Source organism: Calidris pugnax, unplaced genomic scaffold, assembly GCF_001431845.1.
Source record: "Calidris pugnax isolate Ruff unplaced genomic scaffold, ASM143184v1 scaffold24, whole genome shotgun sequence".
NCBI classification, from domain to species: domain Eukaryota; kingdom Metazoa; phylum Chordata; class Aves; order Charadriiformes; family Scolopacidae; genus Calidris; species Calidris pugnax.
In genome coordinates, this window is record NW_015090922.1 from 5,503,300 (window position 1) to 5,518,368 (window position 15,069).

Below are 15,069 nucleotides of genomic sequence, written 5' to 3' on the forward strand. Positions count from 1 at the left end.
CTAACACTTGTCAAATTGGCCCATTCTTGTACCCAGAAGCACTTCAGTCAGGGCAGATGCGTCTATGCAACTCAGAAAGGGCTCAACAATTCTAGGGTACACTCAAGTACTTGCACCCGCAGTTGCAAACAGCATGCTAACCCAGAAGCTGAAGAAAAAGCAGCTGAATCTCACTGACAAGAGTGAAATCTGCTGCATCACTTGCCTACTCACTATTAATGCACAAGGATATCACAATAGCCATTCCTGCTGCTGGCAGAGCCACTCTGTAACCTTGCCTGAAGTACTAGGGTTTTAAAGGCTTGAAGATGAGATTACCCAGTCTCCTTATTGCTGGACTCCAGCAGTAAGTTTGTGATTGCTATGGGTGGTTAAAGCACTGTAAGTAATTACTGGACTGACACTGCTCCTTTTGTACTACAGTGTCAAGGGTTGAATATTTAGCAATAGTAATAGTTTTGTGGTCCTCTTTAAGTTGTACTCAGGGTTGGCTTGCTGGTGCAGATGTACAGAGAGGACTTAGAAACAGCTGTGTCCTCTCCATTTGTTTTGAAAAAGATTAAGAGTGTCTGTGCTCTGGCATGTAGTATATTACTCAATGTTCACTATTTCTTAAGGCAAGACAATGTATGGTGGTACAGTTGTATGTAAATTCATATTGCGCTGTGATGACTAAGATGTTACTGCTTCTGGGATATACCCAGGAGTTATTCATGGTCATGGATGCTAAAAAGCTGCTAAAAAGTTGTCTGGAGTAATGGAAAGTAGGTGGTGAGGAAGGTAAATATAAACTTTGGATATACTTTTTAATAATTATTTACATTTCAGTTTCACTTTTCATCCAAGATCAAATGCTTTACAAGTGAACTATTAGGCACTATTTTAAATGTGAGGAAACGAAAGCACAGAAAGGTGAAATATGTGGTCTTACACTATGAAATGAATCAAAAACAAAGGTGCAAAAGTTTACAGAATGGTTTTGGGATTTTGAGTGGATCAGATCCACCAATACTGATGCTGATTTACTTTTGCAATACCTATTTCCAAGCAAAAGAGTTATAAGAAGATAATTGCATTAATCTTGTTTCTTATTGAAGCAGGAACTAGGTGAAAATTCAGTGGAAGAATTTCGCTAGTGATGCCAAAGTGCGGTGGAAGATAATAAAGGGAAAAGGGGAGGGGATTTTCCCTGTTAAAAAAAAAAAAAAAAAAAGTTGAGAAGTTACAGTCTTCATAATCTTAAGAACATGAAAATGGGCATAAATGTGTCTTGGAATAGGGCTGGAAAGACTTTAAATATGCAAATTAAGATTATTTTTAGTGTACTGGACTGATAGAGTTTTCTTCTCACCTGTTTTAGGTGTTCAGACGTTCACTGATACCATGTTATCTCCATATACCTTCTATTCCTATTATGTCCAAGCCAGCAACGTCCATGGTTTTACAAGAAGCGCCTCAGTGATGTACAGAACCAAATCTGGGACACCTGTAGGAAGCTTGCATTTAAATCCCGTCTTTCCTGTTAGTCAACGCTCTGTTTTACTTTACTGGACGAGCCTCTCCAATGACTCTGGGCCTATAGAGAAATATATTTTGACATGTACTAGCTTGGTTGATCTTCAGCCTTGTGGTCAGTATGAAGGCTTAAAAACTTCAGCGACTATTTGGAATCTCATTCCATTTACAAAGTACGTTTTTTCTGTGCAAGCTTGTACTAGTGGAGGCTGTTTAAAGAGCCAGCCAGTAACAGTAATTACTGCACAAGCTCCTCCAGAAGGACTACACCCACCAGTGATAGAAGTCATCAGCTCTACAGAACTGGCTGTGGAATGGACACCACCTGAGAAACCAAACGGTAGGACACTGTATTTACTTGCAAAAAAAAAAGCAGCCTATTCTCAAAGCAGGTTAGAATATCCTTATCCATGCGATATGATACTGAGAAAGAAGTAAGGCATTGTCTGAATTTGCCTGTCTGCCACTAAATGTGTCCTCAGAGTTTGTGTTTTATTCGTATGGAGTCCAGAACTCCCAACTGGATGTGTTGGGTCCAGGATTTAGCCCTTAGTGGCATCTGCTGCAAAAATCACGTGTATAATGAAACATTTACAGTAAAATTAATTTTTTCCTAATTTGCCAGATCACCTAGTTCACACAGATGTGGTGATATTGCCTTACAAAGAATAAGTAAGTAGGTAACAGTTATGGAAAAAAATTAATCTAAGAATTAACAGAGAAGTCTGTTTTTAAAACCATCCGTCATGCGTGGTAACTAATTCTATTACCAGTATAACTTTGTTAAGCATTAGGGGATTCCTGGTTTAACTTGTGTAATAATATTTTAGATTTTTGAAACTGAGAACACAGCTGTTGTAGAATACTTTTGTGATGCCACTGATTTTACTGGTAAACGCTTTATCTTTTAATTTATGTGCAATGGAGCTTTGTGAACTTGCACTTAGATGCGCAAATATTTGTGCATGCAAAATCAAGCATTTTTATCTGTTCACAAAACGAGCATCTGTGTATGGGGAGCTCAGCTTTCTCTTGGAACATTTCATTTGCCAGCTATTACCAGATCAGACAGGAAGAATGCCCATGCAAGAATGCCTGTGTTTCTTCAGAGGGGCAGTTCCTACAGTGCAGGTCATGATATTTGCCATTAGCACTTCTCCCTCAACCTGCAGCATATACACTTTGTAGTTTACCCCATAGCCGCTACATGCGTGTAACTGCCAGCACAGTTAGATCTAAGAAATAGTCCCATATTTCTTTTGATGTCTGGTCAGGTTTCCTGGTCTTTCCAAAGACAAAAAGAGAAGCTGTTTCTCCAGTTCTATGCATGAATACAGCCCCAAATATATACATTCTGTGGTGTTAAACTTTCTGCTGGCTTTGTTATGTCTCTCATCTTTTCCATTTGGGAAATCTCCAGTCAACTTTCTCCCAGTCTATTCCTACAGTGAAACTGCTTCCATGATCCAACCTAGATCATGTATCACTTCATACCACAGGGCTGAAGTATGTAATAGGTTTACTTTGATGGAAAATTGACACGCATATACATCTTCTATTCAGTAGTATGTTCTGAAAGGTTAGAATTAAACTGGCACTCAAAATTTCCCTACCCACTGCGTAAAAATAAATAAATATGTATTTAAAAACATTTAAATATCATTTTGAAAATCAGAGGTGTGAAGTAATTTCCAGTAACATTTGATCAGAACTTTAGGATATCATCTTCCAGCGAAGGTAGTAGAACTCAATCCAGCCATTTGTTTTCAAATCCCAAAATCGCACAGAGGGAAAAATAAACAGTATAATGAAAGAAGTGCCAAAGTGAGCATTAGGATGAAAAAGGCAGAAATAAGGAAAATTTCTTATGCTATGTTTGCTATGATAGTGATTGATAGAATTATAGCTCTAAATACATTGTATTTTAGTAGAAGTCTACAAATTTTTTAAATGCACTAATTTTTCTGGCTTGGTTTTTTCTCTAGGCATAATTATAAGATATGAACTTTACATGAGAAAAAAATTAAAACCATCTGGGAACAGTCTCCCTCCTGAAATTCGTATTTTCCAAAGCAGTGGATGGCTCAGTCCTCAGCCAGTTGTGGAGTCTCCTAATGAAAATGCCCTGACCCCACCCCAGACCAGCACCACAGTCACTGATCTGGAGCCATTTACAGAGTATGAATTCTATGTGCTAGCAGTAAACATGGCAGGGAGCATATCTTCAGACTGGATATCGGGACAAACAGGAGAGGCTGGTAAATATTGGTTTGAACTTGTTTGATACAAATGAAAGGAAAAATTAAATTAGAATGCTTTTTTTTTTTTTTTTTTTTTTAAATAAAACATGTCTAGGGATGATTCAAATAAGGACAAGTTATCATTTTTTAACTAATTAAAGATAAATCAGATTATGCCGGAATTTAGCATGTTAAGCAAAAACCATGTCTAGTGATGATTCAAATAAGGACAAGTTATCATTTTTTAACTAATTAAAGATAAATCAGATTATGCCGGAATTTAGCATGTTAAGCAAAAACACTTTCTTCACCGTAGAATCATATCATAATCTCTGTCAATTAAGCCAAAATTTCAAAACTACAAGATTGCAAAATCTACCAAGCAGTGTTTGATTTCTCCACTATTTTCCCAGTTGTTATATGTTGCTATATGTTATATGTTTCCCATTGTTATATGTTATATATTTAGAGAGGAAGTTCTAATGAGTTTTCCTGAACTGAGGCTTTCTTTGTTTAGAGAGCAATGTTTTTTAAGAATTTGAGAGGGTTACCTTTTCAGGAGTACAGTGCTTGAAATTTATAACATGCTTTATGGAGGCCCAGTGTCAAAATATGACCATTTTTTCAGCAGTTTAACCAATTCGTAACAGCTTTTATTACGACCCTTCTGTTCAGATTTTCAAAAGGGCTTGCCACTTGACGTATTATCTGAAATAAAAGCTATTAATTTTAAATGCTTTAATTAGATATCTAATGCTTTAATTAGATATCTAAGGGTCTTTTTTAGGCTGACTGTTTTTATACTCTGTTTTGCAGTAAAACATCTCCATTACATCACTGATGCTTTTGTTTGCTGTTAGCTTGAAAATCACATCCTCAGTCGTTTGCTCCTGCAAAACAGCGGGCTAAACTAATTCCCCTTTCAAAATGAGTCTCTGTGCTTATCTGTTCTTAAATACTATATGTTATAAAAGTGTTAAATTGTATTTGGGAAGAGGTCCATTAGTGTGTTGTTTGTATGTAGCAGAAGTGCTATGAGTTGGTATCCTATTATTACAGAGTAATCAGGTGGGGATTTAACTGCAGTGCAAACAATCCTTTTACAGATTTACTATGGAAGACAGGGGAACTGTTTTGTTAGAAGTGAGAGACATGTTAATTTCAAACTGGCCTAGCAAACAAAATTGCTTTTAAGATGCTGAAGTATTGAACACTTTTTGCTTTTATCAGTTTTTTCCCAGGTTGCATGAAGTTTTTCTTCAAGACTTTTTCATTTGTATGTACTCTCCTACCTGCTACAGGGGTTAGGACTTTAGTGCTGTATTAGTATTTCTTTGAAGCGGCATAGGCAGAGTTTTATTCTGCATTCCTAGCCAGAGTAGAAAACAGAAGAATGATAGGTGAGGTGCTTTTTATGTGATATCAAAATAATCTGAAAATTCCTGTTAGATTTGAAAAGAAGGTTTAAAAACAAAAAAAGAAAAAACAAAAAAAAAGACTGTCTGAAACGGTGTTTTGCAAAAACAGTGAGAAAGCTTGCACTACACACATCGCTCACTCATTTTGTAAATGGTACTGTATTAATTTGATTTTAGCCCCAGTGTTCATGCCATCTCCATCAGTATTTCCTCTTTCACCGTATTCCCTCAATGTGTCATGGCAAAAACCTGAAGACAATTTAGCAAGAGGAGAAGTGATGGGATACAGCATTAGTTTGATGACGGAGCAAAGGTTCTTGCCACCATTTTCCCAGGTATTGTTAGTTACATTAAGTTTTTCCTAACTGGTAATAGTAAAATTAATAACTTGATGTCCTCCTTGATGTTGTGATTTCCCAGATTTGCTGTGTGTCATCTGATCTAAACTTTTAACCTACCAGTTTATCTTGAGCACTCTGTAATGTTATACACTAATTTCAGGTTTTAAATTGTATTCCTGAGCTGACTTGTTTTCAGTAGCAGGTGAGATTCAAAATTAGGAGGGATGAGATTGAGCAAAAACATTTAAATTGTCTCAATCTTTGCATGTTCCAATTCTGTATTATTACTATATTTGCTGATATGCTTAAAGCCATATTGTATTGTAGGAATGTGCATTTTTGTTAGGAAGGTACCCGTCTCACTTCCTGGATAATGGACAAATCTTTGAAGTGGGAAAACCTAAAGTAGCAGAAAACCAACTTTATAAAATCTAAATATATGATTTATTGTGTGTGTGGTGAGGGACTGGAACAGGTTGCCCAGGGAAGTTGTGGATGCCCCATCCCCTGAGGTGTTCAAGGCCAGGCTGGATGGGGCTTTGAGCAACCTGGTCTAGTGGGAGGTGTCCCTGCCCATGGCAGGGGGGTTGGAATGAGATGATCTTTAAGGTCTCTTCCAACTCAAACCATTCTGTGATTTAAAAATACTGTGGTAGTTTCTGAGTGACTGGGTTTGGCAAATAAATACTATGGCAGTAGTAGTATGCTACAAGCTAAGGAATGAGCAAAGAAACATGATAGGTAATCTGAATATGGGAGTGGATCTGCTGCCCTCACATTGTATTTTTTTATTTCAGAGCTGATTTTGTCTTTAAGTGGTACCACAGATGGGCCTAATTTTATTTGTCTATGAAGTGGAGATACTATTGCTCCTGGGGCTGCTCTAACAATACATAAATGTAAATTGCTTCTGGTCACAGGCTTGCAAGATTTTTCATCTAAATAAATATCTGATAAAGAAGTTATCTAAAATACAAGTTATTCAGTCCCACTCTCTCTGATAGCTTATAGTAATGTTAAAGTAAAGCAGATTCAAATGTCTGTAGGTTTTAGTTATTCCTTTCCTTCCTAATGCCTGCTAATCATGTCACTCATTCAATGGTGGTCAGATTTCACCACTTAATAGCGTCATCTTCATCATCTGGATTGTATCTGCACTGTTTGTAGTGATAACTGCACCACCACACTGTTTTATGAGGCAATAACTTTGTTTCCTCATTTATCCACTCAGGAACTGGCTTATTACCTCATAAAACAGTGTGATGGGAAGTATTATCACCTAAATCCTAGCTTGTTCATATTACCCAAAATAATTCTCTCCCTCAAGTTGGTCTTTGTAGGCTTTTTCACATCTAAATGAAGGAATCTGCAAATTCAGAGACAAGTTTCTTATTAGTGAACGTGTCGGCAATTAACACGACTGAAAATATTAATAATCAACTGTCATCCTCCAACCTGTTTGCAGGTTTTGCACATAGCTGAGGCTCACGAGCTGTACTATGTCGCGACGGGATTAAAACCTTACAGGACGTACAACTTTAGTATCACTCTCTGCAATCGCATTGGCTGTGTGAGCAGCCAGCCGGGCACGGGGCAGACCTTGGCAGCTGGTAAGGAAACAATCTCTATCAAAGTGCAAAGCTGACACACAGTTAACTAATGAATACCGTTAAGTTGATTGTAGTTTGATGCACAGTGACAGGGGTAGGTGTTGTATTAATGTAAAGTGACTCGCTTAATTATTATTTGTTTATCTTGATAGATTAAAACCAAAATATTTTCAATGAAGGTTTAACGTACACTATTATGGCAATAGGATTTGTGTGCTGCTCTCTCAAGTGCAAGTTATGGATATGTGGGGTTTTTTGTCCCTGTTTAATTAAATAATAACTGTACATAAATGTGGCTGAACTCATTCATTTATGATGCTAAGAAGTTGTTAATTTGTTGTTGTGGTTTTAGCATGTGCATCATGTTTGCATGACAGGGAATGTAAAATGCATATACTGTGCCAATGACTTGCTTCACCCACAAAGGAGGAGTTGAATGGGTTTTGTATTAAACCCTAACATGTGCGTAGTGCATTTGTGCGTCTAAATTGGAAGCAACGTACATGCTTTAAGTCTGCTCTTTTGAAAATATTTGTTTATTTAGCCCCTGAGGTTTCTGAGAATTTGCTTTGTAGATATGTGTATTCACACTCTCCTATGGAAACAGTGCTTAAGAAACTGCACATGTGTGTCGTGCATCTTAATAAATTTTCAGTCTTTGAGTTCATTTCAACCACGTATGTCAGGGACTTCAAAGATACTAACTTTCTACAAATTTAGGATAAAATAAGCATCAGCACAGAACAGAGATGGAGAAAGCCTGTATTTACTTTGAAGCAAAGACTGGCATGAACTCAATTCTCAGACATCAGAGAATCAAGAGGGTTTTGAGAAAGAAATTGTTAGGAGTATCAGCTTCACAAGTCTCCTTATTCATGAAACAAGGTTGTCAGTACAGCTCTTTACTGCTATAAATATCAGCTCAAAATGAATGCTACGTGACATACTGGTGGTCACCTGCAAACACCTGGCTACTTAACATTGTTGGTTTCCTTTTGTATAGACGTTTAAAACACATTAATTACTTTCACAGTATTAGCATTTTCAGTTAAGGAATTAGTGGTGTTGTCATATGGATGTTGTGATGATGATCTTTGAAATTACTCCTCTTATGTAATTTGGCTTCTCACAGGGAAAAACCTGAAAATTTCTGCTGTGCAGAATGTTTTCCTAGGCTCTGTGGGCTATATTCAGTTGCCTGAATTCCAGACAAGCTCCTCTGTGTAATCATTGAAGAGGTAGGGGAGCTTCTGGACAGGGAATAAGGAGCTGCCCTGAGAGAGTAAATAGGAAGGTTTATACACGTGAACTGAAGTGGAATTTTAGCTGTTGGGATATTACCTCTAGTCTGTTCTCTGTTCTTCAACTGTGTTTTTATTGCCTTTCCATTGGTTCTCAAGTGGAAGATAGATTATTTGTTCCTTGATTCACCATATTGTCTTTGTGTTTCAGTGGGCTGATTGTTCTGTCAGTCTTCTCTCTAAGTGAATTGCTGATTTCAAAATGTATTTTGTTTCCTCATACTACCACCTCTAGAAGTTGCAAGCTGGCCATCTCCAGAGTCTCCTGCTTATTTGAGTATGACTTTATCGTGTACCATACAGCTGTGCAAGGAACAGTGTTCCAGCTTGTGCTGATAACCATGGAAACAAATATGGCCTAAACCACACGCCTTATTACCACAAATGATCCAACTTCGCATTTATACATTTATTAAAAGATTCAGAAACAATAGCTTAGTTATGCTTGACAGCTTGTTTATGACCATCTCCTCCCTGGTTGTGTTAATACTTAGAGACCTATCATATTAGAGAAGACAGGAGAATACAAAGTAGAATAACATTTATTAGCTGTTTTGCAGTGTAGCCTTCTCTTGTTAACTCTTGTAAGCCTTGAAAACAAAGAACCAGCCCTGTATTGGGTTCCGTTTATGTTTTTAAAGCATGTTAATGCAAAGTCTAAAATTCTGACAAATGCTTGAATTTTGAACTCAGTTTTATGTTCCACCATTCACATTTTTCATTTCTGGAGAAAATTGTTTAATAATCTCCATCCAGGTTTTTTTTTCCTCTGTGTGTGTCCCATTTCATGAAGTTCTGTAAAACTGTTTCTGAAGAAAAAATTAGAAGAAGCATTACTTATGTACCTCTGTGATGACTCTTAGATCAAAGCAAGTTCAAACTCCCAACAAAGTGAGGAGAAACCAGTCCCTGTCACTTGTAAAAATAGATGAACAAGGCTTAGTCCATTAATATCCTTTTGTGTCATTGAATGGTGGAAAATTAAATTAAAATTGCCTTTCTAGGACTGTTGAGGAGTTCTGTTTCGTGAAGGAATGTCTTCCTGGCAGAAAGACAGCCTCCCTGGCTGGATGCCAGTCCCCCTCCATGCCCTGGCAAAGGGAGCTTTTTGGAGGAAGTCTTGACTGAAATGTGCTCCACCTTGATGGTCCCCTTGCATCGTAACACAATCCAGAAGCTTTGAATTGTGTTCCAAGTTGAGCTAGAGGTTATACTGAATGAGACTAATTCTTCTCCTCTGATCCTAAGGAGGATAATGGAAAGTCATCTCTCCCCCTTCCATGTGTGGAGTATACTGATGTATCATGTGGAGCATTTAAATCAGTGGGTACCTTGATGACTGTGATTTTGACATGTCCAACTGATGTATATGAGCAAGAGGCTTGCTTTTTGAGTTGCCAATGCCTTCTGAAATTTCCCACTCAAGTCTGAAGTGATTTTTAAGCTTTGTTCATATCCATTAGTTTAATTTGAAAACCAGCTACAAAAATAAGATACTCTTCAAAATGTATCATTCTTTTTCTCTGGCAACATGTTTTTTATATGGTGTAACAGCAAATAAAAACAAGGGCAGAAACAAGGGCATGAAATCATTAGGAACAAAAATGCTAAGTAAGAAAAGAAAAAGGATTTGGGAGAGGATTTAAAAGACAAAGAAAAGAGACTTCTGCAATCAGGGTCAGTATTTAGGGGTAAGACCTAGGGGAGCAGATGCATCAGAAACAGTCTGCTGATCTTTCAGTGAGAAGTCTTTTGGACTATAACTTAAAATTGGTTAGAATAATCCAGAAGCAAGCGTAACAAAGAGATCCCTCCTAACTTGGTTCAGCATAGGCATCCATACTGGGGATATTTCATGAGTAGCTTTGCAGGAGGAAAGTGAATGAAAACTAAAATCAGCATATGTCCTTGTGTCTGTCAGATTGGCAAAAGAAAATCTCCTCATCATCAGTATATACACCTATGGTGTTTATAAACAACAATAAAAGACAAAACATGCATATTTTCCAAATTTTTCAGTCAGGCAGAGAAACATCTTATTCCCAGCAATTTCTGATATTTAAAAGGGATGGAATTACCCATGTGCTTGGACTAGTACAGTTGCTTTTCCTACCCTTCTGAAATCAGGTAGTCAAAGGGTGCCTTAAACAATCTATATGACTCTGTTTCATTAACTACTGTGTGACTGAGCTTATTTCTTGTCATTAAGTTCATCTTTCCTTTGCCCTTCTTCATATTTTTTTTAAACTTAATTTAAAAAGCATTTTTTAAGAGACACCAAAGTATGGCTTTATGATTGCTGCCATTTACCCCAGCACATTGTATTCCTGATCCTTTGCTTTTGATGGCAATTACAGGGTTCAGAAGCTAATTTGTAGAAGATATTCTTCCAGCACCAGCTGCATCTGGCTTCTTGGCAGACTTCTCAAGCAGTTGTATTGGTGACTTTGGAGTTGCCTCTGGGTTTGCTGGGGTAATGACACTGATGGGCTTTCTGGGCTGTCTTACATTCCTTGATGTCGTTTTCTTTTTGATTACCCTTTTAATCTGAGTAATTTTTTCATTTTTTCCATTCATGAATAAAGTCCAGCGCAAGCCCTTTTCAAAAGCCTCGAGCCATTTGTCATGGCAATATAGCATTTGTTTATGCCTGTCATAGACTGCTTTTCTACAAAAAGCTATACTTCAATTCTAAAATCAGAAATAGCCATTAAAGAGGTAAAGAGTAATGTATATTTTACTTTGTTACAGAAGAGAAATATGAGGGCCATTTGCTGCTGGCCTGAAAACACAGATTGTTTTGCATGCATGTACATAAGTCTCTTCATTGTGAATAGGACCCAAAGTGATTAAACAAGCACTCTTAATATGTTAATTTATAATTTTAATTACAACAATCTTGTATATATAGTCATTAGTGAATACTAATATAAATATTTTTCTACCTTTTTATTCATAATGCATAAACCAATCATCCAGTTACTTCTCGGCAGTTGCCTGTTTCCGTTTCATAATACAATCTTTGTTCTTAGTTATGAATGCATTTTGTTCATTCCTGTCTTGAATAATCCCTCATTAAGCTAGTCACTTTCTGCTCCATGCTAAAAAGGAAAAATTATCATGCAAATGTGGCATGCCATATTAAAAAGCACATTACCAAACACTTTTGTTGCTGTCCTTCAATTAGTTTCCCTTCTTTGAATTTAATTTCATTTGTTGTTAAACTACTGACTTGATGTATGGACTCATGAATTTGAGGCTGCTGCCAAGAATGTAGCAGGAAAAAAAATCAAAGCCTCTTCAGAAAGCTGCAGAGGCAAAGCTGAAATGAATTTGCTTCACCTTTGACAAGAACACTTGAGCAGCATTGGAATCCTCTGATGATTCAGCTTGGCTAATTATCCAATTATTTATTTCAAGAATAAAGACACTGTTTTACAATTAGAGAAGTGTAAAGTAATCTGAGAAATTTCTTAATGACAGATGACTTAAGTAACTTCTGAGATAAATAGTATCTGCTCAAACTTGTCTTGCCAAGTGTTCAAGCTGTAGTTAAACTTCTTTTTGAGTTTCAGGAAAATAGTAGGCACTCAAAAGGTATTTGTTTCTTCTCCCCTACCAACCACATATTATACTTCAGAAAATAACTTAGTTTGTTCTTTTCCCTCTGTGTCAAAGTTGCAAAGGTTTTTAAGCTATGTTTAAGTTGCATTCCTCTTGATTAAAAGCTTTTGGTTCAAAGCAATACTTTTTAATTGCCTAATGATATAAGTCAGTTCTTAGGAAAGAACCGTGCATTTAGGAGTTCATTTGCAATATAACTGAAAAATTCATTGCATGGCAGTAAAACAATTTACTGTTAATTACAAGGAGAAGAATTTGCTGTACCATGCTCACAGATTGCCATGAATCATGCAGCACTCCTAGAGATTTATAACAGATGTGTAAGTGGGATGAATTAGCAGGGTTTAATAACAGAGACACAAATCATGCAGACTTCAAGGAGCTTTAATTGATATACTAGAATGTGACGGGCATGAATCACTCAGCCATTCAACAGCACTGTAACATATGGTCAGCTCAATATGCTGCATCTTAAATCGGTTGGTGAGTCGTTGGTTGTCCCATATGGTGGAAGCAATATATTTTTCATGATTTTTAAAAAATAGTGTGTTACATCTATTTTTAAAGAAATACGATTCTAACATACCCGTGTTATTAAATTTTGTTTTGATGTCCGTTATGGGTGGTTTTTATTCTTTTTGGGGGAAGGGTCCAAAATCTAATCTAATTTCTAAAGAATCTTCTGAAAAATCAAAATATTGTCAGAAGACATAAGTATTATTTCTTGACTGATTTACTGTTGAAATGACGGGTACTATTGTGATGCACAGAGAAAGAAAAGATTGTACCAGAAATGGTATGGCAATCTCAGGGTCCTCTGGACTAATAACTTGTAGCAAAAGATGAATTGGCTGACCAATAGTGAGGCATGTAATTTTACCAGCAAGGTAAACTCCAAGATGAAAAAAATCAGATTTTCTTTAAGTTTAAGTTTAAGTTTAACTATTCAGAATGGCTAATTGAAGGCTTCTGAGGAAGGGTACGCAAATATCTACCTGCAGTATGCTGAGCAGTAGTTATTCAAACATATGTAAGCCTGTTAAATTTAGCCACAGTGTAAATATGTTATTCCTGGGACAAGAATCTGGCAGAATATGGAAAAGCTTTAGCAGTTGTATTAGTAAACCTGACAGACTTGAGAAAGGAGTATTGTATCCTTAGAACCGTGGCTGCCAGAATTTAATGTCAACAATTAAAATTTATTTTGATCCTTACCTAGTGTTTATTACTGTTTGTATACACAACAGACCTTACTAATACAGAGATGCACTATTAGATGGAATTACCATCTGTTCAGAGTGAAATGCTGGCATCTGTCTTCGAGTCTAAAACTAAAATGATATTATTTCAAACAAAACAAAATTAACTGCTCTTTACTTACCAACTTCATTTTTGTGTACATGTGTGTGCATACACACATGGGAAAGGCTTATTTGTAATGACCTGTGTAGCAACATCTATATTTAGATATATGACTTCAACATAAGCTGTATGGACCATCTGTCTTTATTGGTCTTTTTTGTGCCCTCTGCTACACAATGGCATGCAGCAATCATGGGCTTTTAAATACTGTTTTAGCTTTATAATATATTAAATATGTATTATATAGCAAGACATTAAAACTACATAATTAAAATACACAAAATGTGACTTTGAATCCACTAAAATGTAGTACTCTCATTATTTTGACAGATGTGTCTTAACAGAACGTGACTAAAAAAAATTAAATAGGTAAAATTATAGTCGATTCATCTTTCAGAAAGTAGCTACAGGTACCACAGTGACACCTTTAGGAAAATATATACTGTATCTTTTAGTTTTGAATATTTTCAATTTCAGTGTTTAGTACCCTGCTGGGCTAGTGCTACAGATTTATTTTCAGTCCTGTCTATTCCTGTGCAGAGTTTGGTTTTTTGTTTTGTTTTGTTTTTAACTTATGTAGAAGATTATGTACAGTCTTCCACTGTCTTGGTGCACAAGAATTCTCAAGCATCGAGACTGTAGTTTAAATACTAATGTTATAGCAAGGGTGTTACTTTCTGAAAGGGTAGGCTTCTATTCCATATATCACAAAATAATAAATTGTGTCATGCCAGTGTTTAATGCGTGTACACAGTGCATTAACTGTAACTGTAGTACATTTATTTGTGCTAGAGGAGACTTGAAAATGATTAAAAAATCAATACTTCCCTGTCAGAGAAGCAAGTGTTACGATGCATTTAAGTAGTTAATTGCATAAGCCCCATAAAAGCTTCAGGTTTGGATATCAGAGATGCCATAATTATGGTCCAAATAACTGCCGTTTATTAATATTGGACTTTAAAGGAAGATATAGTTATTGTCACGAGCATTAGTTAGCTGTATGCATTTTAGCAATACTGAATTTTAGCATTTCTGTTTTGCCATCAGTAAGCTGAACTGGAGAGCTCAACCTCTTATGTTCATATTTAAAATGCTGACGTATACTAGTTCCCTCCAAAGGTGAAGTTTTGACTATTAAGCCATGTTTTCTATTTAAACTTGTGCATTAATACCACAATTCATTAGTGCTGTGCACTACTTATGCAGGAAAGCTTATGACCTCACGCTGCATTACTTCAATTTTGACATTGTAAATTTCTACCGTAGTGTGAGATACTAATTAGATTGTGAAGTCATAAATGATGCCTAAGCAGCAATTTACAGCACATAGTTTCATTGGCAGTTTCCCAGTTCCCCCACTCCCTGCTTTCTCCAAGAAGAATATTTATCAAGTTAGAGGAGGGGAAAGAAAAAGAAAGGAAGGGGGGAAAAAAAAAAAAGGTAGCCACATGCTATGGGCAAATAGGAAAAATGAAAAATATGTTAATGATCTTGGAAATGTGCAAATGTTTAAAAGGATGTTATTAATTCATTCTAAATGAAGCAATCTCTCCTTCTTTAAAGAACTCACGCTATGTACAATGCAGTGCTGTGAAGTAATATGTCAGATTTCAAAGACCCATATTTTAATTCAGGTTTTATTGTTCTTGAGAGGCGTT

The 15,069-nt window shown here is 36.4% G+C and overlaps 1 protein-coding gene across 1 annotated transcript in view; it reads left to right on the forward strand.

Moving 5' to 3' along the window:
• The window catches only part of USH2A (Usher syndrome 2A (autosomal recessive, mild)), a 393,292-nt gene that overhangs the window by 89,523 nt on the left and 288,700 nt on the right, over positions 1 to 15,069 (forward strand). The window contains exons 16-19 of the mRNA XM_014950535.1: positions 1,361 to 1,855; positions 3,501 to 3,773; positions 5,351 to 5,508; positions 6,980 to 7,124. Coding sequence (XP_014806021.1) covers positions 1,361 to 1,855; positions 3,501 to 3,773; positions 5,351 to 5,508; positions 6,980 to 7,124 — 1,071 coding nt within the window. The remainder of the gene's footprint in view (positions 1 to 1,360; positions 1,856 to 3,500; positions 3,774 to 5,350; positions 5,509 to 6,979; positions 7,125 to 15,069) is intronic.